General features: G+C 36.0%; 1 protein-coding gene across 3 annotated transcripts; it reads left to right on the top strand.

Annotated features, from left to right (window-relative positions):
• Nucleotides 1-328: 328 nt before the first annotated feature.
• On the top strand, nt 329-26366 carry LOC123564240 (GTP-binding protein 1-like). Of its 3 annotated transcripts, none has more exons than XM_045357646.2 (10): nt 329-467; nt 5816-6176; nt 7108-7216; nt 11224-11404; nt 12080-12326; nt 14217-14312; nt 17886-18124; nt 18671-18998; nt 22125-22260; nt 23109-26366. In XM_045357646.2, exons 2-10 carry the CDS (start codon nt 6039-6041, stop codon nt 23492-23494), a joined length of 1860 nt encoding a protein of 619 aa, XP_045213581.1. In that variant the 5' UTR covers nt 329-467; nt 5816-6038; the 3' UTR covers nt 23495-26366. The 3 variants fall into 3 exon arrangements, with proteins under 3 accessions (XP_045213581.1, XP_045213582.1, XP_045213583.1); XM_045357647.2 differs by lacking the exon at nt 329-467 and adding an exon at nt 567-774; XM_045357648.2 differs by lacking the exon at nt 329-467 and adding an exon at nt 824-957.
• Nucleotides 26367-27068: the final 702 nt, after the last annotated feature.

Consider the following 27068-nt stretch of genomic DNA (forward strand, 5'->3'; position numbering starts at 1 on the left):
GCTGATCAATGCGAGTACATGTATACGGGGACCAAACTGTAGAACTGTACTCCAGCTGGGGCCTGACCAGTGTCTTGTGTGCCGTTGATTTGAGTGCTTGCGAGTGGACTTTGATGTTACGTCTGAGCAAAGAGCTATAAAAATAAATATTTATTATACTTCTTTGGTCTGAGGAAGCCAAGTGTCTGATTTACTTTTTTTGGTGATGTTGTCAAATGTGGTTGTTAAATGATTAGTCATTTGATATAGTTCTTTACGGGAATACAAGTCTCAGAATTTCTGATATACTAGAAAATATCGAAATATCGTTATAAAGTAAGGGACTTCATATGAAATAAATCACAGTCGGATTTAGTGGCTTTTAGCCTCATGAAAGAAATAGCGGTTACTAGCCTAAATTCTAAACCCGGAAGTAGATTGTCGTCATTTCCTGTGATTTTGTGATGACATGTTGTGCAAAGTTTCTCGTAAGTAAATAAACCTTGGTCTTGCTAGGTCTTATTTAGGTCAGTTGCAAGCAGTTTCATCATTTCATAGCCTTATATACCTATTGAAGTCTGTATTGCACAAGGGATTTGACGCGATCCGTGCTAGGTTTCAGTTTTAGAACATGCAATAATGTTGCAAGTTGTTTGAATTGCTCATATCGTTATATAAAGTCGTATTAAGAGGAAATGTTGTTTGAATTATTGTGATTCTGATTATATCAATTTCTCTTCGCTGTTTTACAAATACTTGCCACTGAAATTTTAAGAAATAGTAATGGACTGGAAGGTAAGTATCCCCGTGACATCGATTTTCGACGATGCAAGGAATCATATGATTGCCAAAAATAGGAAAGGAGAATAATTAAATTGCCTACTTGTCAAGCGACAAAGCAATACAAGACCTTCACTTTGTGTATGGTTATTATCCAGAAATCTGATTTTTGCAAGTTCAATTCGGATAAAAACGGAAGTTAGTTGAAAGCACCTGCGCACACTTTACGACTTACGTATTCGACGGTTCCCGCCAATCACTCTAAAAATCTATACCGTACATTGAATTTAGTACAAATCATCACCTATCACGAAAAAAAGTTGTTGTTTTGCATTTTATCAACGTTTTAACCGTATTCAATGGTGTTTGATATATTTTCAGTGAGTTATTGGTAAGTCCTATTCAAATTTGCATTTATTAAATATTATTGATTGTTTAACGTGGGGCACCTTACATAAATCGGCTCTGTTCAGTGTTACTCATGTAGACCTTTGCACCCAACCATATTATTTATTAAGGAACACCCAATTAACAATGTAGATGGGATATTTTTTAACAATTTCTGCCATTTAAACTATTTCCATGCTTCTAAGTGATTAAATGAGAGTGTCACTGAAGTACGAGTTTTGGGATTAAATAAAAGATGTATAAAACGGTATATACATGTTGATATTAATTTATCATTTTACTTTCCATTTTTATTCGATTAAGTCATGAAATGCGGACATATGTAGAACTTTGTTTATTCTACCAACATACCACGTGATTACCACTTGACATGCACGGGATATGCAAATTAACCGGAAATACCGATATCATCGAAAACTTATGTCCGTCGAAAACGTAAGTCGTGGGGATACTCATAATTTTATTTTATTCATAATTTTGTAGGCTTGGTGTTAACTGACCTGCAAGATGTGTATAGGGCTGTCTAGCAGTCTGGTTATCAATTTGAATACTGCAAGTAGTACCTACAGAGAGGAGTCTATAATCTGTTTGTCTAAGACATGACCTAATTTCAAAAGCTACTCCATTTTTTCGCTAAAGGGAATCTACTCTCCGCACTAACTGTCTATGCTAAAATCTAAGATTGCCATTATGTTTCGTAAAAGATAGAGTGTCACACAAATTGCCGATAATTACTGGCCAGTTTATCTGCATTTAATCAACACCAGACTTTGTTAAATATTTCTTTCTTACTTTCTAAAATACATTATTTTCCTCCCTTTTTAGCTCACCTGTCACAAAGTGACAAGGTGATCTTTTGTGATCGCGTGGTGTCCGTCGTGCGTGCGTCAGTAAACATTTGCTTGTGACCACTCTAGAGGTCACATTTTTTCGTGGGATCTTTATGAAAGTTGGTCAGAATGTTCATCTTGATGATATCTAGGTCAAGTTCGAAACTGGGTCACGTGCCTTCAAAAACTAGGTCAGTAGGTCTAAAAATAGAAAAACCTTGTGACCTCTCTAGAGGCCATATTTTTCAAGAGATCTTCATGAAAATTAGTGAGAATGTTCACCTTGATGATATCTAGGTAAAGTTCAAAACAGGGTCACGTACCTTTGGAAACTAGGTCAATAGATACAGTTCATTCATGGGTACAGTTACCAGTCCCCTAGCCACTTCCAATTTTTGCTGCACTCTAGGTCATAATGCAGTAATTCGGTCACAAATGTGCTTCTGGGTGTAGAAAGAAGTCCCTAATAAATAGATCCTAATTTTTCCATTTTTAGCGCATTTGCATGTAAATCGGAGGCCAAATGGGCATTATTTCACTCGTGGAATGAATTTTACATAAAATAGGACACTTTTCATGCTAATATTCGCATGTTTTCGAGTTGTTTACTTGAAAACGAAAGTAGGGTGTTTATTCTGCGGACCGCTTTCTGAAATGCGGCAATATGAGGGTACCTGACTTCAGCTGACTTGCATTTCACTGCATACTATTCAACACCCCTTTTTCTTTTCGTTCTCTTGAAGCAAATGTATGGATATCTTGTGGTAAATAGGTCTACGACGGAGTGAAAATCTAAAAATCTATATTATTATTTTCTATCAAATTCAATTCCTTTTCTTTCTGTTTTACCAATAAGAACTGAAATTTGGAGAAAATGCATTGAAAATCAGTAATATACATTATTTTGTGACATTTTTTCTTAAAAACACAGTGTGTGTAAAAAAAAATGTCAAAATTTGTTGAAATCTTCAGCAAAATGAATCAGTTTCATACATGAATTTTACTTTCATACAAAGAATTCATGCAAAAACATGAAAAAAGACTAATGAGTATATATATATAAAGTAAAACTTAGCCAAACATTATCTATAAGCACATTTAAAGTGTTGGGGGACGGACATTACATTTTTGGACTAAAACTACATGTTGAAAAAAGTAAGTAGAGTTTCAGTCCTCAGTCTTCTTGAAATTTATAGTCTTGTAATTTATAGGTTTTAACATCATATCCAAAAAACTCTGCCCCTCTTTTGTCCCTAATTAAAATAAACTTTTTGAAATGCTACCATAAACACTTGATCCCCCTCCCCTAGTGCCCTATTGTATATTTCTTATCTTTTATATTTTCTCTTACATTTTCATCTACAAAATAAAGGGTCATAAGATGCATCAAAATCATTCCTTAATTAAAACAACATAACTAATTAGTGACCTATTGTATTGAGATGGCAACAACATGCCATAAAACACAGGTGGCCACAGAAGACCACAAAATCACACTTTCTCAACAGTATGCCAATATACAAGGGACCATAAAACCCCTAAACTGGATCTTAATTGATCATTATGGAATCTTTACCTAAAACAACACTCTTTGATGTAAGTGTTATAATCCTGTGCATTGTATAAAATTAAAACCCCTAGTAAGGATATATTTTGCTTTTTTTGCCAAAGACTTCCCCCTTTAAAAAAAAAAAAAGGCATATAATTAAACAGTGAAAAAATAAAAGACTGGTACAAGTATACAAAAAATGACAATGTGTTGAAGTGTTATATTTTTTCAATCATAGACAGAACCTTATTATGTTATCATTATTTCTTTCTGTGCCATTAACACAGCACTGACAGAAAGCTAAACTGATACAGTAATATTATGGTCTTCTACATACTAGAAGTTGTTAGATATGGATTAGTTTTATGTCAATGCTTGTACCGCATGTTTTTTTTCTTTGAAACAGAACAGTACTTGTATATATTACAATATTATGCAGTGAAGAATTGATTGTAAAGCTGATTTTGACAAATACTGCTTAATACTAGTAGAATATTTTTTGAAAATTAGTAAAATACTTAGTAAATACTTCAATCTCGCTAGCTTTTTTAACTGCTATTTAAATGAATGTTTGAAATGTATTTCTTTTTGACATTTAGTAAAACCATTTACTATATTTATGGACATATTACCTATTGAAATGACACAAATGTTTGCTTAGTTAAGAAATTTAAATTTCAGAGTAATTTATGTTTCAAAGTAGTTACAAAAGCTGAACCAGTCATTTTATGTAATGTCCGTCCCCCATTTCCGGTACTATTTATTTATGATATTTTCTGCTTAAATGTAATATAAATAAGAGTATTTATGTTTCTACTTTGTTGTTTGTATTAATTACATGCTTTAAAGGTGTTTTCCTGCTGTAAATGTTCCATTTTCCAAATTTTATATTAAAGTGAATTTTACGATTAACAGAAAATGATCGTAATTTCAAAGAAATTAGCTATATTTTTTTACAAAATGGAAAAGCAAAGAGTAAAGGCTTATAAATTCTTGATCTGTGACCTCAAACTATTAGAAAATACACATAAAAGAAGTGGTTTTGCATCAAACATTTACAGCAGGAATCTAATTAGAATGAAGGTGTAATGTCCGTCCCCAACCCGACATGGCAACTTGAATCCACTTTTTTGAAAAAAAGTCCCAAAAAGTTATCTATTTGGGTACTGATCCTTGTGCACAACATGTTGAAGTGTAGAAAAAAGGTATTTTTCAGGGCAAAGTAAAAACTTTATTTTTTGACTTAGATGCTAACCCAATTGGGCACTTTACTGTGCACCAGGCCATGTATATGTCTTGTCAGAAACATCAAGCATTTTACACAAATGTTTCTTTGATATTTGATGTATGATAGTAGGGTTTGACTGTCTACTGTAATTGTTTAAATTATCGACCTAGGTTTAAAAACAGCCATGCCCGTGTGTGTAACATGTATATAATATAGGCTAATATAAAAGAAACTTCTTATCTGAATCCATAATATCTAGAGCCTTGATATTTATATGTACTTGTACTGTTACATTATACAAACACATTGGAAGCCTTTTGTACATGTGAGTGCTTTAGCCTAAAGTTTAGGGTAATGACCCTCTTGTTTCACAGATATCATTAATCTGATAGGACTGGTGTTTGGGAGTAAATTATCCCCTTTAGTGAGAGTACTTTTGTTTTTAATGAAATGAGTTTTGTTTGTTAAAAGTAAATATATTGTATGCAGTATGGCTTTTAATATCATTATGAAGTATAATTATGATATAGATGAGACCAATCTGACTAAAGTACTTGATCTTCTAAACGAAGATCTGAGAACGACCCATTCACATTTGTCTTCTGTATATTTTGGATTTCCAATATTGCTATTTTTATTTTCGCAAATCTATTTTTATTTGAACCAATCAGACTACTTGTTCGAATGTCAAAGAGTAAGAAAAATGTGCAGTCAATCCAGGGCTCAAACCCGGAATCCCTCGCTTACAGAGCAAGTAGCCTACCGACGGAGCTAACCGGCTATCTGACACATCACGACATAAGAATTGTAAATATCAAAAATCAAGGCTCAAAATAGATTTGCAAAATGTTGTAAGTTAAGCTCTGATTGGCTAGTGAAAGGGTCGTCAGAACGAGGCTCTCAATAGCTCGTTCTCAGATCCTAAGCAGAGCGTAATAGGAGATGTACTTTAGTCAGATTGTAGATGAGACTAAAGAATCCCTGATTTTACTTGAATATATTTCATATACATGTATGCTACAAGTACTTTTTTATCTGCAGGTTAAGAAGAATCACCATGTGACTTAATGCCCGTTTCTCAGCTGTTTGTGTTTATAAGTTACTTATCGACTCAATTACATGTCAAAATGATAGAAAGGACAGCATAATCTTTAAAGACTGTTGTGAAAAACTACATTACTGATTGTTCTTAAAATTAAGTTAGACGTGTTAGAACCATAGACTTGTACGTAGATAGTGAACAGAAGGAGAAATTAGTGTAGATATGGCGGGAGCATTAGAAAACGGTGTAAGCTTGTTGAATCATGACCGTCATGTTGATGACGAACCAATGGAGAATGGTGAGAACCTGTTTGCTCCAGATAATGAAGTGGAAATGGATGTCCCAAATATAACTATGAAGGTACATTTTTAACCCAAGTTAACTTTTATATTAGACATATTTTATACCATGTTGATTTAGTTCATGAAATTAAATTAAAACCAGTCTGGTATCAGTGTTAATAGTTACTGTAAACTCATTTAATTTTGTGGTTACAGAATTTCTTGGTCTTTGCCAAAATGGCTATTTAACCCTTACCCTGCTAAATTTTTATAATGAACTTGTCAATCTTTCAATTTGAACAGTACCATTAACTGTTCAAAGGGGTGCTTACCAAAAGATAGTGACTGCACGGATGGATTGATCTTGGTCTACACTGGTCGCAAAGGCTGAATCACTTGCTGCCAGCAGGCTAAGGGTTAACAGGGATATGACTTCAAGGGTTTTTTTTAACATAAAACATATGGGAATTTTTCTTGTTTGTTAGGCTTTAATTTCACGTTTTAACTCATCCAGGGAAGGCGTAAAAAAATTTTTTGTTTCCGGTATCCCAACTTGCCCTAAATTTTTGGCCCGACCCTAAATGTTTTTATGGCCTTGGAGAATATTTTTTTCAACTTTTTAACAAAAAGTTGCAAAACTGCACTTTTTATGCTTTAAACATGGCAAGTGATGTTAAAAATCAACTTACTGATGCTCTAAAGGCATAACCCTCTTATTGGTATTCACTTTTTGACACAGAAATAATTTCCGAAAAGTCTCCCTTAATAAAAAAAAAACCCCCCCCCCCCCCCTCACACACACACAAAATTTTTCAGACCTACCTACCCTAATATTTTTTGAGCATGTTACTGGAAACAAAGAATTTTTTTAGGCCTAATGCACAAAAATTAGTCCTTTCGTTCCTTGTTGAATTACATGTATTGAAGTACATTATATGAAGAAGTAAAATAAATAATGATTATAAAAAAATGTCTCACTTTGAAAGATTAAAACACGCACTTTATTTTAGACTGCCCTTGTGAGCCCAAGCAGTGAAGAATATGAATACATCTTGGAAACAATCAAAGACCAGGTAGAGGAAGGGCAGGGGGAGACAATCTATGAACTTGGAACTGGGGGTAAGTGTAATACCGGTAGTTTGCTCAAGATATATGTAGGAAATTAAAGTAAGTACTACATTAAAGTTCTGTAAGGCTTTAAATTTTGTGTTAAAAACTGATGTAAAAGTTGTCCAAAAAGAGAAGTTCTACTTTTAACATTGCACAGCAACTGTTACAGTTAGGGCCAAAAAGGAGGTAATAAAAAATACAATAGATTAAAAAATAACTGTCTACTGTTTTCATTAGTATTAAGAACATTGACAAGCATTAGAGAAAACAAATATGGGAATTTATAGAATTTTTCAAGAAATTAATATATTTTATGTTCATAATGAAAATGTGGCAGCCACATTTTAAACAAAGGCATTATGAGCCTTTAAATAAGCACTACTTTATAACTTACTTTAAATAATATATGAGTCGTGCCATGAGAAAACCATCATAGTGGGTTTGTGACCAGCATGGATCCAGACCAGCCTGTGCATCCGCGCAGTCTGGTCAGGATCCATGCTGTTCGCTTTCAAAACCTATAGTAATTCGAGAAACGCAGGCTGGTCTAGATCCATGCTGGTCGCAAAGCCACTATGTTGATTTTATCATGGCATGGCTCAATTATCAGTGTATGATAGGTGTTGCTATTTCTTCTTAAAATTTTGATATTGTGTTATATACATCTGGAAGCATGCCCTGTTAAACTGAAGAATAGGGTGATTAAATTTAATTAGCGGAAAGAAACAAGGATTTAATCATGTAAATATTGAACATATGATGTTAAACACACGTTTTATAGCCAGTAGCAAATACATGGCAGTCATTAAATAACTGAAGTAATGGTACACTTAAACACTACTTTAATTAGCATTGTTAGATGAGAATAAGGAAATGGTTTAATACAAGAAAACTACTCATAAACTTGTGCTATTTTAAAATTCTGCAATATTTATCGGTATAAAAATACTCCTGACCATCCTTAGGTATTTTAATTTTTTTTATTGCTGTTCTCTAACACTCCAAAATTGACTCAGTCTAAACTGTCTATTTTCATTCCCCCACCCTCCCTTTGGGGAGGCATATTGATATAGAAATCGGTATAAAGGTCAATTAATTATGATATTCTTTTGCCTTCTTTCAGTGATAATCAGGTCAGTTCATTGCAGTAATTTCTACTAAGAAGTATAATGAGCTAAATTCTGAGATCCTGCAGAACGTGAGAAATATTTCATCATTGGACACACCAAATATGCCTTCAGTTTGCTCAGTTAGCTCTGTTTTCATAGAAAGTATAATTTAAAAGATTTTTTAAATCATCTGACCATTTCTAAAGCTTTGAATCACATAACCACTAAACAAACGTTTTTTAAGGAATAATTATTAAGGATGGCCAAATATGGCTGATTTTTAAAAATAATATATATCTCTGACATAGGAATTAGGATTCTGTCTTTAAATTTTATCTTGGAGCCATCTTAAAAAAGAGCTTAGTCTCTAAATACAGATGTACATGTATTGTAAGTACCGGTGTAACAGCCCAGTTTTTCCCCCAGTCAGTTCTTTCCCCCCTAGCCAGTACTTGACCTGTTGGGTGGGGAGAAGAAATTGACCGGTCAGTTCTTTCCCCGCTAGCCAGTACTTGCTTTGTCAGGTGGGGAAGAAATTGACCAGTTAGTTCTTTCTCCCTAGAAAGTACGGCCTAGAGGGGAAAGAACTGACCGGTAAATTTCTTCCCCCACCTGACAAGTCAAGTATTTGATAGGGGGGAAAGAACTGACTGGTCAATTTTTTCTTCCCACCTGAAAGGTCAAGTTCTGGCTAGGGGGAAAGAACTGACTGGTCAATTTCTTCCCCCACCTGACAGGTCAAGTACTGGATAGGGGGGAAAGAACTGACTAGTCAATTTCTTCCCCCACCTGACAGGTCAAGCACTGGCTAGGGGGGAAAGAACTGACCGGTCAATTTCTTCCCCCACCTGACAGGTCAAGTACTGGCTAGGGGGGAAAGAACTGACTAGTCAATTTCTTCCCCTACCTGACAGGTCAAGCACAGGCTAGGGGGGAAAGAACTGACTGGTCAATTTCTTCTCCCCACCTGACAGGTCAAGAACTGGCTAGGGGGGAAAGAACTGACCGGTCAATTTCTTCCCCCACCTGACAAAGCAAGTACTGGCTAGTGTGGAAAGAACTGACTGGTCAGTTTCTTCCCCCACCTGACAGGTCAAGTACTAGCTGGGGGGAATAACTAACTTGTCTATTTTTTCTCCCTCCTGATACGTCAAGTACTGGCTAGGGGGGAAAGAACTGACTGGTCAAATTCATTTCCCCACCCGACAGGTCAAGTACTGGCTAGGGGGGAAAGAACTGACTGGTTAATTTCTTCCCCCCCCCCCCCCGACAGGTCAAGTACTTGCTGGGGGGAAAGAACTGACTGTTCAATTTCTTCCCCCTCTAGCCAGTACTTGCTCTGTTAGGTGGGCGAAGAAAATGTCTGGTCAGTTCTTTCCCGCTAGCCAGTACTTGCTTTGTCAGGTGGGGAAGAAATTGACCAGTCAGTTCTTTCCCCCCTAGCAAGTACTGCCTAGAGGGGAAAGAACTGACCGGTAAATTTCTTCCTCCACCTGACCGGTCAAGTTTATGATAGGGGGGAAAGAACTGACTGGTCAATTTTTTCTTCCCACCTGAAAGGTCAAGTTCTGGCTAGGGGGAAAGAACTGACCAGTCAATTTCTTCCCCCACCTGACAGGTCAAGTACTGGATAGGGGGGGAAAAACTGACTAGTCAATTTCTTCCCCCACCTGACAGGTCAAGCACTGGCTCAAGGGGGGAAAGAACTGACTGGTCAATTTCTTCTCCCCAACCAACAGGTCAAGAACTTGCTAGGGGGGAAAGAACTGATTGGTCAATTTCTTCCCCCACCTGACAAAACAAGTACGTGCTAGGGGGGAAAGAACTGACTGGTCAATTTCTCCCCCACCTGACAGGTCAAGTATATGATAGGGGGGAAAGAACTGACCAGTCAATAAAAATTTTCCCACTTAACAGAGCAAGTACTGGCTAGGGGGGAAAGAACTGACCAGTCAATTTCTTCCCCCACCTGACAAAGCAAGTACTGGCTACGTGGGAAAAGAACTGACTGGTCAATTTCATTTCCCCACCTGACAGGTCAAGTACTGGCTAGGGGGGAAAGAACTGACTGGTCAATTTCTTCCCCCACCTAACAGAGCAAGTACAGGCAGGGGGAAAAGAACTGACTGGTCAATTTACTTCCCCCACCTTACTGGTCAAGTACTGGCTACGTGGGAAAAGAACTGACCAGCAGTAATTTCCTTACCTTAGAAGAAATTGAAACAGGAAAAAGGCAAATAAAAAAATACAACAGAAATTAAAATAAGTTCATTTAAAAACATTTCTTTAATTTACACAAAATATGAAACATATTTCTTATTTTATATGAAATTTAAATGAAAACCGACTATCGGAAATGAAAAACAGGCTAGTTAAAAATAACCAAGAATAACCAGTTCCAATTCACTAACAGGGGAAATAATTGACTAGCCAGGAAAATTGATGAGGGGGGAAAGAATTGTCTAGTTAGTTTTTCCCCCCGTAAGAATGATCAAGAGTAACCAGTTGCGATTGGGGGGAAAAAATTGACTAGGGGGGGAAAGAACTGACCAGTCAGTTTCTTCCCCGGGGAAAAAACTGACTAGTCAATTCTTTCCCCCGGGGAAGAAACTAACTAGTCAGTTTTTTCCACGGGGAAAGAACTGACTGGGGAAAAACTGACCGTTACACCGGGTATGATTTCTGTGGCATGTCACAATTACACAGTCTCAGTTCTTGTTCCCTGTTCACATCCGTAACCTGATATCCAAGACTTTAAAATTTTGATGGCAAATCATCTTAAATAAGAATTGGTTGACAGTGAGCTAAAACTTACAACCTCTAGATTAGCAAACCAAAGACATCTTTGCTGATGGCATCAACAAGTAATGTGTGTAAAGTATGTAAACAGACATGTTGTTGTTGTAGAGGGAGATCCACCAGGTCTGAAGGAGGAGGACATGCAAGCTTCTGTTGCTACACTGAAAAGTATAGCAGACTCATTGAATTATGAAATTGTACAACTCAGAGAGAGACATGAGAAAGAAGGGCTGGTCACTGAGTTTTTACTGAGGAAGAAACTTGATATTCAAGATTTCATGGAAATAAGGTAAGAAATATAAATGGTCTGTCCAAGATGTAGCTTCTATTTTGATTTCTGTATGAATTATTAATTAAATGGCATGTTGGTAGGTAGCATTTCTGATGCTTTCAAAATCTTGACAGCATTATTAAGCTGAACTTTTCAAAGAATAAGGAGGGTTGTTATATTTCCCCAGTGGTCTGCATCATCATTGCATTCAGGCTGAAGTCTTGTGGCAAGGCTGCAGGCAAGCTTCTCAATTTCACATTATCTTCTTTGCCCTGTTATCATCAAAGTTCATATAAGGTTTGGTCTTGGTAAACAACTGCTGCTCAATTAATGTCAAAAAGCCGCTTTTCTTTGATTTGAGTTGTATGAGAAGTTTGAGAAACATTATTATTATTATAAATACGCGAAAATAACGCTGTATGCTTTCCACCAATCGGGTTCTGTTAAATATTAAAGTCCGCAGCAACAACATGGCTGCCGCCATTACTGGTGAATTTCCTTGAATTTTGCTGAGGAAATCAGAAATTTAACAGCAACTTATACCCTAGAACTAAATTTTTCTGGCTTTTTCCAGAGCTGAAATTGGGTGCGAACTATACATTACCGCGACCAATACACCCCAAGATACGGTATTTGTTTTCATGTCTGCAAGTATTGAAAATACCTATTCATTATATGTTTATATCATGATAGGGTAGCTGTGGTCGGCAATGTAGATGCTGGCAAGAGTACGTTACTTGGAGTGTTGACACACGGGGAGCTTGACAATGGGCGTGGTCTTGCGAGAATGAAATTGTTCCGTCACAAACATGAGATGGAGTCCGGTAGAACTAGTAGTGTAGGCAATGATATACTGGGGTTTGATGCTGGAGGGAATGTTGTCAACAAGTCGGATCATGGTCATCTAGACTGGGTGAAAATTTGTGAACAGTCAGCAAAGGTGAGTACAAAAATATGAGAAGCATTTATTCTGTTACTAATGCCATAGCAGCATTTACAACCACTATTTATCAGTATCTTTTCTGAGAAAAGGGTTTTCAAACAGTCAAATTTCATTTGTCTTAATTAAAAGAAGCTGAAGTATTAAAATATATACTTGAAATTTTTCCTTCATGTTAGAAGCGAAAATTCAAGTTTTATTTTGAAAAGACTTACATTATCATTTAAAACCTAGACTGTAGCCAGTTAAAATATTAATGAAATTAGGAAAGTACAAAGGTAAGTTTCTGACTTAAAGGTGGTCAGTCACATTTAATCAACATTTAATGACATTTTTTACTTTTTGTATATTCTGGTAGAGAATTATTTAAGGAACAAAAAGACCGATTACATAGAGTTAGATTCCTATTTGAAATGTATATTTTATTATTTTTATAAAATTTTGTAATTACTCCCCTTTAATATGAAAGTATATAAAAAGCTGGGTATTTCTTTTTATTTCGATACAATGTCTAGTTTTACATTTGCATTTGATAGACATATCAACTATTGAACAATCTGAACCGAAATGCATGTTTTAAAGCTGTGTGTAGCTTCTGAATTCATTTATTTCCAATCTATCTTGGTTGCGCAACCAAGATAGGCAAAGGGAGGTAATAATAATTTTTCAAACTTGCATTTCTAATGAATTCCATCTAAATACATTTTTTAATGCAAATATTTTACAAATATATTACAATATGTCTAATATTTATACATTTCCTTAGGCAAAGTGTGTTTATCAAATTTATACTTATGATAAAATAACTTTATCTTGGTTGGGCAACCAGGATAGGAAAATGAAATTTTAAAAATACCTCCAGTAAAAATCTAATTTGTATTAAGTGTTAAGTGAATATAAATGAGTGTAAATGATCAGATGCTAAAGTTTCGAACAAATCCGTTACATGGCCAAAATCTGATTATCCACCTTTAAAGCTGCTTGTTGATCAATAGATAAAAAATTTGAGGATCTGCATTTGCAGTGTAACTGTGTTTGAATAAAACTCCATGTTAGATATAAAAGAAAGAACAAAAAAGTGGAAACCTTGGAAACACATGTAATATCAACTTTATCAACATGCCTTATGTCCATTCGTATTTACTAGGATACTTGAAAACAAATTTCAGAACATGGAAAACAGTTCCCGATCAATAACTTGAGAACCATGTTTCTTTGACTTTCCCTCCTGTCCCCTATTGACTTCTTGACTATTACTACTATACTTTGGAGGAGACTTGCGCTTTAGTACAAAAGCATCTTCTAGGTGACAAGGCTTTTAAGTAGTCAAGTGTGGTTATCGTTTTGATAGTTCTTGCTTATCGCTTTAATGTTTTTTGTGTATGTATGTTTTACTATAAAGGCTTAGCACCTTAGAAATACTGTCATGTATATATCAGGTGATAACATTTAAAGATCTTGCTGGTCATGTATATTTCAGGTGATAACATTTATAGATCTTTTTGGTCATGTATATTTCAGGTGATAACATTTATAGATCTTGCTGGTCATGTATATTTCAGGTGATAACATTTAAAGATCTTGCTGGTCATGTATATTTCAGGTGATAACATTTAAAGATCTTGCTGGTCATGTATATTTCAGGTGATAACATTTATAGATCTTGCTGGTCATGTATATTTCAGGTGATAACATTTTAAGATCTTGCTGGTCATGTATATTTCAGGTGATAACATTTATAGATCTTTTTGGTCATGTAAATTTCAGGTGATAACATTTAAAGATCTTGCTGGTCATGTATATTTCAGGTGATAACATTTATAGATCTTGCTGGTCATGTATATTTCAGGTGATAACATTTAAAGATCTTGCTGGTCATGTATATTTCAGGTGATAACATTTATAGATCTTGCTGGTCATGAGAAATATTTGAAGACTACAGTATTTGGTATGACAGGACATGCTCCAGACTTTGCTATGCTCATGGTAGGATATCGTTTCTATAGGTCTAGTTTGATCACCTGTGGTGGTAACTTTAGCTTAACTATAGTTGCGTCAAGCTGCCTCTAGTTATCAGATATGATGTAACTTTTTAAACTCTAGTTTAGCTTACATGTACGGATGGGTGTGGTTCCTCTAGTTTCAAAATTGTGGAGAAAGGTTGGAAAAAAATGTTAACAGGGCTGTGGAATTACACCATTTTTAGCTCACCTGTCACAAAGTGACAAGGTGAGCTTTTGTGATCGCGCGGTGTCCGTCGTCCGTCCGTCCATGCGTGCGTGCATGCGTCCGTAAACTTTTGCTTGTGACCACTCTAGAGGTCACATTTTTCATTGGATCTTTATGAAAGTTGGTCAGAATGTTCATCTTGATAATATCTAGGTCAGGTTCGAAACTGGGTCAAGTGCCTTCAAAAACTAGGTCAGTAGGTCTAAAAATAGAAAAACCTTGTGACCTCTCTAGAGGCTATATATTTCACAAGATCTTCATGAAAATTGGTCAGAATGTTCACCTTGATGATATCTAGGTCAAGTTCGAAACTCGGTCACTTGCCATCAAAAACTAGGTCAGTAGGTCTAAAAATAGAAAAACCTTGTGACCTCTCTAGAGGCCAAATATTTCACAAGATCTTCATGAAAATTGGTCAGAACGTTCACCTTGATGATATCTAGGTCAAGTTCGAAACTGGGTCACGTGCCGACAAAAACTAGGTCAGTAGGTCAAATAATAGAAAAACCTTGTGACCTCTCTAAAGGCCATATTTTTCATGGGATCTGTATGAAAGTTGGTCTGAATGTTCATCTTGATGTTATCTAGGTCAAGTTCGAATGTGGGTCACGTGCGGTCAAAAACTAGGTCAGTAGGTCTAAAAATAGAAAAACCTTGTGACCTCTCTAGAGGCCATATATTTCATGAGATCTTCATAAAAATTGGTCAGAATATTCACCTTGATGATATCTAGGTCAGGTTTGAAAGTGGGTCAAGTGCCTTCAAAAACTAGGTCAGTAGGTCAAATAATAGAAAAACCTTGTGACCTCTCTAGAGGCCATATTTTTCATGGGATCTGTATGAAAGTTGGTCTGAATGTTCATCTTGATGATATCTAGGTCAAGTTCGAAAGTGGATCATGTGCCATCAAAAACTAGGTCAGTAGGTCAAATAATAGAAAAACCTTGTGACCTCTCTAAAGGCCATATTTTTCATGGGATCTGTATGAAAATTGATCTGAATGTTCATCTTGTTGATATCTAGGTCAAGTTTGAAATAGGGTCATGTGCGGACAAAAACTAGGTCAGCAGGTCTAAAAATAGAAAAACCTTGTGACCTCTCTAGAGGCCATACTTGTGAATGGATCTCCATTAAAATTGGTCAGAATGTTCACCTTGATGATATCTAGGTCAGGTTTGAAACTGGGTCACATGCCTTAAAAAACTAGGTCAGTAGGTCAAATAATAAAAAAACCTTGTGACCTCTCTAGAGGCCATACTTTTCATGGGATCTGTATGAAAGTTGGTCTGAATGTTCATGATGATATCTAGGTCAAGTTTGAAACTGGGTCAACTGTGGTCAAAAACTAGGTCAGTAGGTCTAAAATTATTAAAATCTTTTGACCACTCTAGAGGCCATATTTTTCAATGGATCTTCATGAAAATTGATCTGAATGTCCACCTTGATGATATCTAGGTCAGTTTCGAAACTGGTTCACGTGCGGTCAAAAACTAGGCCAGTAGGTATAAAAATAGAAAAACCTTGTGACCTCTCTAGAGGCCATATTTTTCATGAGATCTTCATGAAAGTTAGTGAGAATGTTCACCTTGATGATATCTAGGTAAAGTTCAAAACAGGGTCACGTTTCAAACTAGGTCAATAGGTCAGATAATAGAAAAACCTTGTGACCTTTGTAGAGACCATATTTTTTAATGGATTTTCATGAAAATTGGTCAGAATTTTTATCTTGATAATATCTAGCTCAAGTTCAAAATTGGGTCACATGAGCTCAAAAACTAGGTCACTATGTCAAATAATGACATCATACTCAAAACAGGGTCATGTGGGAAGAGGTGAGCGGTTCAGGACCATCATGGTCCTCTTGTTTACTGTTTTGTTGGAATTTGTTGTTCCTAATTACTGTTAAATGATAGCTGGAACACATGGACTGTTGAGGACTATGTCTGGATGCAACCTGTAACCAGTTAAATCTTCAAAAATTTGAAAAGGGAAATGTGATTTATTTGTATCTTTTTCATATACTGATGAGGGCATTCAATTGTTTTGAATAATCTTCCTATTTTTTATGCCCCCGAAGGTAGGCATATTAAAATCACACTGTCCATCCATCCGTGCGTGAGTGCGTCCATGTAAATTCTTGTCCGGGCTGTAACTCTGCCATCCATAAAGGGATTTTGAAATAATTTGGCATAAATGTTAACCATAATGAGACGACAGGTCATGCGCAAGACCCAGACCGCTAGCTCTAAGGTCAAGGTCACACTTAGAGATTAAAGGTTAACAGGGTCTGTTTCGTGTCCGGTCCATAACTCCGCCATCCATGAAGGGATTTTGAAATAACTTGGCATAAATGTTTACCATTATGAGATGACTTGTCCTGCGCAAGACCCAGACCCATAGCTCCAAGGTCAAGGTCACACTTAGAAGTCAAAGATTAACAGGGTCTGTTTTGTGTCCAGTTCATAACTCTGCCATTATGACACGGGTCTCTCGGGTCAAAGTCAAGTTCACGAAATGATGTGTGATTTTTTTTGCGCAGACAACTGTAGCATTCTTGGGCATGCTTCAGGGGCATTTGTCACCAGCTCTTGTTTGTATACTAATCATTGTTGGCTCGAAAAATTACAGATCTTGTTGATTTCTTTATTGATGGCTTTGCTAGCTAGTCAAATGGCATAAGAATATTGTCAACTATTTACTGTTGCAGTTTTTAGTATGGTAAAATAAATGAATGAAAAAGTGTGCTTGGTTAACTCAAACTCTGACAGCAACATGAAATACATCTGAGTTTGTAAAACCGGTTTTTGCGTATCTGTATCTTTCACAAACTTAACATGCTGTTACCTGCGTCAAAATTTCTATATATATTTGTCAAAACTCTATATATTTGATAAATTCTCATATAGGCTTTCCAGTATTTTTATAGAAAATTGGCTGGCTGACGTATTAGTGTTAATGTATCAATCATGGATTTCCGAAGTAGATATAGAAATCAGCATTTTGGTCAAATAAGATAAATGAGCCTGCAACATAGCCTGGTCATGCTTATAGGTAGTTAGAGGTTGTTGATCCAGCAGGTAGAAGTGCTGTATATTATATAAAATAAACACGTAACAACAAAACTTTAATGGTGTTAAGTTAGAGTATAACAACTTTATGATGATGAATTTTATATGAGATACAAAGTGTAGTTCTACATGTTTGATAACCTGGAAATAATTGCATAACATTATTTATCCGGAAACATAGAAGTAAGTCTGTATTTTGAAGTTAAGGGGGTAAGGGTGTGGAGGAGTGAGAGTGACATTTTCTTTTAATTATTTTTTACAGATTGGAGCTAATGCTGGTATCATTGGTATGACGAAGGAGCACCTTGGTCTCGCCCTGGCATTACAGGTTCCAGTTTTTGTTGTTGTGACCAAGATTGACATGTGTCCAGCCAACGTGTTAGATGACACACTGAAATTGTTACAGAGGATTCTCAAGTCTCCAGGCTGCAGGAAAATGCCACTTCTTGTCCAGAATAAAGATGATGTTGTATGTTCTGCAACAAACTTCTCATCGGAGAGGTAAATTTCTTAACCTCCATTGTTTATCTCGTCCAGCAGGTATGCAAATTTTGATTCCATACCTAAGACCAAATAAATAAATAAATCGTCGGAGAGGTAAATTTCTTAACCTTCATTGTTTATCTCGTTGGAGAGGTAAATTTCTTAACCTCCATTGTTTATCTCGTCGGAGTGGTAAATCTCATAACCTCCATTGTTTATCATAATCTCATTGGAGAGGTAAATCTCTTGACCTCCATTGTTTATCTCATCAGAGAGGTAAATCTCATAACCTCCATTGTTTATCTCATTGGAGAGGTAAATCTCTTGACCTCCATTGTTTATCTTTGTAAGGAAGTACCTTAATCAGATATGTAGTTTGGTAGCATCGAACATTCATTGTACAAGAGAAGTAATGCTTTCATAAAGTGGTACCTATTTTGTCCTGTTTTTTGTATGATTGCAACTTTTAATTATTTATTTGAGATTCTTCGTTTAAAATTTATTTGCAGTATTGCATCCATGAAAATTATATGTAATGATTGATGTATTTATATTTCGTTTCAGAATGTGCCCAATATTTCAAGTTTCTAATGTGACTGGTCAAAATATGGACATGTTAAAAATGTTTCTTAATTTATTATCAACACGATTACGATGTAACCTGGGAAGTCCTGCGGAATTCCAGATAGACGATACATTCTCAGTACCTGGTGTTGGTACTGTTGTGTCTGGGACTCTGCTACAGGGGTATGTGAAGCTGAATGATACTCTCATGTTGGGGCCTGACCCCCTCGGACAGTTTCAACCAATGGTGATCAAGAGTATACACAGAAAGAGAATGCCGGTGAAGGAGGTTAGGGGTGGACAAACAGCATCATTCGCTCTCAAAAAGGTAAATCAAGAGTCTGTTCAGTTTTCTCATGTTGATTCAGCAAACATTAAAGTTTTGATTTTCAGAAAAATGGTTTGTAAATTTATGACACATTTGTTTATGTGGCCTTACACTAACATAAAGTTACTCTCGAATATGGGATATTTTATTGACCCTCTGCCTTTTACAAAGGAAGAAAAACAGGACATAGGTCTAGAAATCAACTGTGTCTGTCTGTCACATTTTATGTCTGGTCCATAACTCTCTCATCGATTAAGGGAATTTTAAATTACTTGACACGGATATTCCTCGTGAGATGAAATGTCATACCAGGACCAAGACCCCTAACCTAAAAGGTCAAGGTCAAAGGTTTTCAAAGAAAAAAAGGGGGACATACATGTAGAAATAGACTGCATCCTTCCTTCAAGTCCATCTGTCCCACTTCATATCCGGTCCAGTACTCTGCCGTCCATTAAAGGTCCAATACTAAGGAAAGTGAACATTTTAATTTCTTTTAAAAAGCACAGAAACTATTTCATTTTATTGGAAAATTAAAGTTGGTATGTAGAAATTCGAAATAAATCGCAGTATATGTACAATAATTTTTCTATGAAGTATGAAGAAAGTTAAAAAGACCTGGGGGGTCATTCTGTCGATTCATTGAAATTTCAACATAATACTCATACATTTCTTTGAGTTCCAAAGACCTTCTGTAAATTTTGACCTGCCAATCTTCATTATTAAGTGTCTTGCAGAAGTCTATGCATTGGCTATGAAAAAAATTGCCAACTCACTTTCCCTTAGTAATGGACCTTTAAGGAATTTGAAATAACTTGGCACAAATGTTCCCTATAATGAGACGATGTGTCATGCGCAAGACGCTCCAAGGTCAAGGTCACACTTGGAGGACAAAGACCAATAGGTCTGTTTTGTGTCCAGTCCATAAAACTATGCCTTTCATCAAGTGATTTTAAAGTTTCTTGGCACATACGTTACCCATAATGAGTTACTGTGTCATGTGCAAGAGTGAGATCCCTAGCTCCTAGTTCAAAGTCACACTTGGCGGTCACAGGTTTAGAGCATCATTTCATGTCCAGTCCATAACTATACCATTCATAAAGAGATTTAAAAATCTCCTCCATATGTGCAAGACCCATGCCCTGTCTCAAAGGTGAAGGTCATACTTAGAGGTCAAAGATAATAGGTACTACTTTGCGTGGATGGATCTTCAAGTAACTTGACACAAACAGTCTCCATAACAAATTGATTTTTTTATGTAAATAAAAAAAATGTGGTATAATAATAAATCTCAGACCATCTAACTCAAGTTCAAGGTCACCTTTGGAAATAGAACATTTTTGGTTTTTATTGTCTGGTCTGTAACTTTTTAGCATGTGTGTATATTTAAATGACTTGGCATAAATATTCACCATTAAAGGACATTGTGCAATGGGCAAGGTCACAGGCAGCCAAGTTGGGCTTTCTTTATTTTGTTTGTTTTTATATGATAGAGTGCAATGCTGTCAATACATGTGTTTTAATATCAGTTTTCCCACTAATTTAAAAATGAAATAATGTTTAAAGTGAGATGACTTGTATTGATAGATATAAAAAGCTATTAACAATTGTAGACTTCCAGAATGCAAACCCTGTAACAAGTTAAACTTTATGGTATATAAAGGTAAATACAGCATTATTATGGTTGCAGTACATTAGGTTGATAAGTAGTGCTGCTCTTCATTGACCAACACTAGAATTCACGATTTAAAAACATGTTTCTTTAGTACATTGTACCATATAAATGTTATGCATTTGATTGGTTTACTAATTACCCCCCTTAAATATAATAGAATCAAATTTAAATCTTTAAAAGACAGATACAAGCATTTTAAAGCATTCACCAATTATAGATTTACAGAAATGTTCAAACTACATAGCTCTTCATGAATTTTATGTTACCGGTATACATGTATAGGAATGATTTATAGACACTGTTAGTATGTTGCCCAAGTTGTGTTGGTATGCAACATGTTTTGTGAAAAGTGTCCCTAGGCATGGGACCTTTGAAACTCTGTTACAATTGATTATGTCTCCCACCACACAGTGGTGTGGGAGACATATTGATTTACTCCAGTCTGTGTGTGTGTGTGTCTGTGTGTGTGTCTGTCACAAAGCTTGTCCGTACTCTAAGTCGAACATTTCTCATCCGATTTTCACCAAACTTGAACAAAATGTGTTTGACCATAAGACCTCGGCCAAGTTCGATAACTAGCCAAACCGGTCCAGGCGTCTTGGAGTTATGGCCCTTAAATTACCAAAAATCGGTCTTTTTACTCTTGTCCGCACTCTAATTCGAATATTTCTCATCCAATCTTCACCAAACTTAAACAAAATGTGTTTGACCATGAGACCTTGGCCAGGTTCGATAACTAGCCAAATCGGTCCAGGCATTTTGGAGTTACGGCCCTTGAATTATCGAAAAATTGGCCTTTTTACTCATGTCCGCACTCTTAAACATTTCTCATCCGATCTTCACCAGACTTGAACAAAATGTGTTTGACCATGAGACTTCGGCCAAGTTTGATAACTAGCCAAATCGGTCCAGGCATTTTGGAGTTACGGCCCTTGAATTATCGAAAAGTCGGCCTTTTTACTCTTGTCCGCACTCTAAGTCGAACATTTCTCATCTGATCTTCACCAAACTTGAACAAAATGTGTTTGACCATGAGACCTCGGCCAAGTTCGATAACTAGCCAAATTAGTTCAGGCATTTTAGAGTTACGGCCCTTGAATTACCGAAAAAATCCGTCTGTTTACTCTTGTCCGCTCTCTAAGTCAAATATTTCTCATCCGATCTTCACCAAACTTGAACAAAATGTGTTTGGCCATAAGACCTTACCCAAGTTCGATAACTAGCCAAATCGGCCCAGGCACTTTTGATTTATGGCCCTTGAATTACTGATTGGATCCACTCATCCAGACCATTTAATTGGATCCACTCGTCTAAAACATCCAGAGAAACTAACATTTTTCATAGGGGCAGTTGTGGGAGACATGCGCTTTTCTCAAAAGCATCTCTAGTTTTTTTTCATTCTTGACTGCCACTACAATACTTAGTGTGACATTTGTTATTAACTCTGTTTACAGATAAAGAGGTCCTCAATACGCAAGGGTATGGTGATGGTTTCCCCAAAACTGAACCCCCAGGCATGCTGGGAGTTTGAGGGAGAAATTCTTGTATTACATCACCCTACAACCATCAGTGTCAAGTACCAAGCTATGGGTAAGTCAAGTTGTATAGCTAAAATTAAGGGAGACATTCACCTGTTACATCACACCCTCATAAATCATGAGAAATTTACTGTATAGCTAGAGGGATATGTCTTGTATAACACCACTTAACAACTGTTAGTGCCAAGAACCAAGCTATAGATTAGCCATTTTGTAGAATCTTCCAATATTAATCCTTAGCCTGCTGGCGGCAGATGATTCTGCCTTTGCGACCAGTGTAGACCAAGATCAGCCTGCACATCCGTGCAGTCTGATCATGGTCTGCACTGTTCGCTATTCAGTCAGTAAATTTTCAGTGAAAACCCCTTTGGGTAATAAGTGGTACTGCCCAAATTGAAAGATGGACCAGTCCATTATAGAAATATAGCAGGGTAAGGGTTAAAGTGAGGGCAATTTAGGCTTAATGGGATTCATTACAGCTTTTATGCCTTAGTTTCATAACGCTACGGAACAGGTATGACCTTTATACAGACAATTATTTGGGTAGCTCAGATTGAATGAAAATATATTCACAGTATCGTCTATAACTTTACTAAAACCAGACATGTTGCTATGTTTATGTAAATTTACCAGGTGGTTTTGTAAAACACCTGAACTGTATCATAATTATGTCAGTTTATAATTCATTGTTATTAAAATAAAGTGTAACAGTCACTTGTCCCTATTTGGTATTTAAAGATTCAGAGGAAAAGTTAACGTTATGTCAATAGTTCCTCAGAAAAAGGCATACTGGAAAAAGAATTTTCAGTAGAAAAGCATTTGACATGATGAAGTATGTTAAGGAAACCTCATCCAATAGCAAATGTATCCACTCTTAACATTTTTCATACTGTATTTCAGTTCATGTTGGAAGTGTGCGGCAGACAGCAACAATTATTTCAATGACAAGTGAACATTTACGGACAGGTGATAAAGCAATTGTTAGGTTTAGGTTTATAAAGAATCCAGAGTACCTGCGTCCAGATATGAGAATGGTTTTCCGTGAAGGTCGGACAAAGGCTATAGGTACAATTTCAAAATTGTACCCACATGTGCGGGCAGTGGCCCAGAATACGCGGCAACACAGAGCGCAAAAGAAAGCACAGGAGGCGGGGCATGGTGGCATCCGTATGCCACAGAATGAACCTCAAAAGCCATCTAAGAAACGACGAGGCACAAAAAAGAAAGTGACAGAGTATCTTGATGTGAAGGAAAATGATCTAGAAACTGCTTCACCTGAAGTGTAAAGTGATTCTATTAATAATAACATGAAGAAATTGATGATCAAATTCTAGTACTGCGGTAATTTCACTACAGTATCTGCTGTGGAGTCTAGTATTGCTTTCAAAGATATGTTGTTGTGAAAATTAAATGTCTAGAAGGTGGAGATTCCAAGGAATTCTCATTTTAACTGCATCATGGGAAAAAGTACCAGATGGTGAATTTTAGAAAAAGTTTAGATTTTTATTGATACAACTTCCCTATTTAATTATTTTTCTGTTCATTGAATATTTTATTTATATTTTTATCAGATTATTTTGCCTTTAAAAAAGCCTTAGTGTCAGTTTTGCATCTGTGAAAACATCTTTTTTTACACTTTTCAACTTGCAAAGCTGGTACTTTCTCCTATGTCGCTATTCTTTTTTATCATGAAAATCCGACAGCTATATGTCAGGGACTGTGTATGTTGCCATGGTATGTTACCAAGAAACATGGTGGCTGTGAAAGCTTTCTATGTAGTTTATATTTTACCAAAGACTGTCATAAACCAGAACCATCCACATAAAATACCTGGAGCAGTTACTATAATTTATCTTTCACCATTGTCATTAGTGATATTTCGTCCCACCACAGATGGGGAAATTCATAGTTTTTCCTGGCTGTATAAAGTTGTTTTAAGTGATCTCTTCTCATCAGATTTTTAATTCAGGAATTTTTCTTACTTCTGAAAGGCAGTTTTCATTATATGTTTGACGTGTTGATTTTTTTAACCATGAGATCAGTGTATACACATGAACATCTTAACTTTTCATATATAGCCAGTAAGACAGTCAGGCAATGTAAAAACGTTATTATAAATTTTTTTTTTTAATTCTGTGGTTGGTAATTGTATTGCTTTTGTAGTTTTGTAACAACTGATTATGTATCTATTATCTGTAAGAACAGTTGAAATTTGCTTCAAAGTGTTGCATGTAAGTGTGTTCTGCTACCGAATTTAATAGTTTTAAATCTTTTAAACTTCCATCAGGCTATAAATAGATAGGTTGCAGAATCAACAGGAAATGTTAGAAAAGAAAGCCAGAAAGTTAACATAAGTGGAAATGTTAGCCGAGACTCTTTTTTAGCTCATCTGATTTTTTGAAAAAAAATGATGAGTTATTGTCATCACTTGAGCGGTTGTCGGCGTCGGCGTCGGCGTCGGCGTTGCCTGGTTAAGTTTTATGTTTAGGTCAGCTTTTCTCCTAAACTATCAAAGCTATTGCTTTGAAACTTGGAAGACTTGTTCACCATCATAAGCTGACCCTGTATAGCAAGAAACATAACTCCATCTTGCTTTTTGCAAGATTTATGGCCCCTTTTGTACTTAGAAAATATCAGATTTCTTGGTTAAGTTTTATGTTTAGGTCAACTTTTCTCCTAAACTATCAAAGCTATTGCTTTGAAACTTGGAATACTTGTTCACCATCATAAGCAGACCCTGTACATCAAGAAACATAACTCCATCTTGCTTTTTGCAAGAATTATTGCCCCTTTTGGACTTAGAAAATCAGTTTTCTTGGTTAAGTTTTATGTTTAGGTCAGCTTTTATCCTAAACTATCAAAGCTATTGCTTTAAAACTTGCAACACTTGTTCACCATCATAAGCTGACCCTGTACAGCAAGAAGCATAACTCCATCCTGCTTTTTGCAAGATTTATGGCCCCTTTTGGACTTAGAAAATATCAGATTTCTTGGTTAAGTTTTATGTTTAGGTCAACTTTTTCTCTTAAACTATCAAAGCTATTGCTTTGAAACTTGCAACACTTGTTCATCATCATAAGCTGACCCTGTACAGCAAGCAACATAACTCCATCCTGCTTTTTGCAATAATTATTGCCCCTTTTGGACTTAGAAAATCATTTTCTTGGTTGAGTATTATGTTTAAGGCAACTTTTCTCATAAACTATCAAAGCTATTGCTTTAAAACTTGCAACAGTTTTTCACAATCATAAGTGGACACTGTACATCAAGAAACATAACTCTATCCTGCTTTTTGCAAGAATGATGGCCCTTTTTAGACTTAGAAAATCATGGGTAGGACAATATTTCTATTATACAAAAAAAATCAGATGAGCGTCAGCACCCGCAAGGCGGTGCTCTTGTTTAACTATTTCATTCAGTATCAGAGTTTTAGATTTCTTGTGTAAATGGGGTATCCATCTTGTGTCTAGAATTTTTAATCATATTTCTGTAACCTTCAAGATGTCAGAATTTTAAAGTAACAGAATTTTTATTTAATCTGAAATTACATGGCTAGGAAATATTTAATGTTGATTTCAAAACCATGTACATTTAAGTATAGGGAACCACTTAGGATTTTTAAATGTCAATTATCCCTCTGACTTTCCATAAAGAATATCTACTCCTTAAAGCATGAAGCCAGCCTCAACCAAACTTCACAGGAATGTTCCTCGGATGATCACCCTTTCAGATTTCTTTAATTCAAAGTCATCCATGCAGAATTCAAAAATCCCTGCAAATGGCTGTCTTGATTTTGATATAATTCCACAACATTGGTAAGTGACTCTTAACAAATTACTTGAAATAATTGCACATACATGTGCATGTGTTGAGATCTCAGCTCCTCTGATGATATCACCGGTGCGCTTACTGATATTAGAATGCTTTTCACACAGAAAGCTGATTTTTTACCCCCATCTTAACTGCCATGCCCATGCATAGTCTATTGTATTCATATTCTGGCATTTCAAAACAGCTAAAGTGGCATTACACCCAATGTTGAAGAAATTCATTCTATATTGTATATACCATAAGTTTTTTTTTCTATGTTCATGAAAAAATTCCAAAACAAAACCAAATGCATTAAATTGTTTTTGATAAATAAAATGGTTTCAAGCACCTGTTATTGTTTTTCTTTGATAGAAGTTGGGGACATCCATTAGGAGCTGATCTCAAAATGCTGTCATCAGCATTTTTGTTAGTAAAGATCTACCTGCGATTTTCACCAAAGTTGAAAGGGTTTGAGGCTTTTTAAACACTTCCAGCAAACAAATGGAGACAGATGGTAAATAATGGACAACAATTTATGATACAGATGACTCAAAATATGGCAGTTTGTTTACTGCCTTGGTATTGCTTGATATTTAGTCATTGTGCGGAAGTATCTGAGTATGTACTCCTATTTGAAGGGCTTTATCAAAGTTTAATACCACAAGACCTGCTGTATGTATAGCTATACTGTAGGGATGGCTTTTTGACAGTTTAATTCTAAAAATGATGGTAAGGTGTTGGTGGAAACGACAGGTTACACTATCTCCATGTCGGATAACAAATTAGGGCATACGTTAGGAGACTAGAGCTATCACTGGGGTGAGCAATACCCTTGCAATACTGCTTTGACAGAAAGTAAAAACCCTGTTGTTAAATAACTGAAATGCTGTTGAAAAATGGCGTTAAACCAAACACAAACGGACAAAGAAAGCAAAAGATTTCATATTTGAAGTTTCTAGATTGGCAAAAGGAACTAAAATTAGTGGAGAATTTTTTTTATAAAAGTACAAGGTGTATATCCTGGGGGCAGATGGGGTTTAACAAGATTTG

This window comes from Mercenaria mercenaria, chromosome 2 (assembly GCF_021730395.1).
Source record: "Mercenaria mercenaria strain notata chromosome 2, MADL_Memer_1, whole genome shotgun sequence".
Taxonomy (NCBI): Eukaryota; Metazoa; Mollusca; class Bivalvia; order Venerida; family Veneridae; genus Mercenaria; species Mercenaria mercenaria.

Excerpts from the sequence above, each read along its gene's own strand:
- LOC123564240 (XM_045357646.2), top strand. The coding sequence starts at position 6,039 with ATGGCGGGAGCATTAGAAAACGGTGTAAGCTTGTTGAATCATGACCGT. Across the intron at positions 12,327-14,216 it reads TTTGTGAACAGTCAGCAAAG|GTGATAACATTTATAGATCT; the intron begins GTGAGTACAAAA and ends TGTATATTTCAG. Across the intron at positions 18,125-18,670 it reads ACAAACTTCTCATCGGAGAG|AATGTGCCCAATATTTCAAG; the intron begins GTAAATTTCTTA and ends ATTTCGTTTCAG.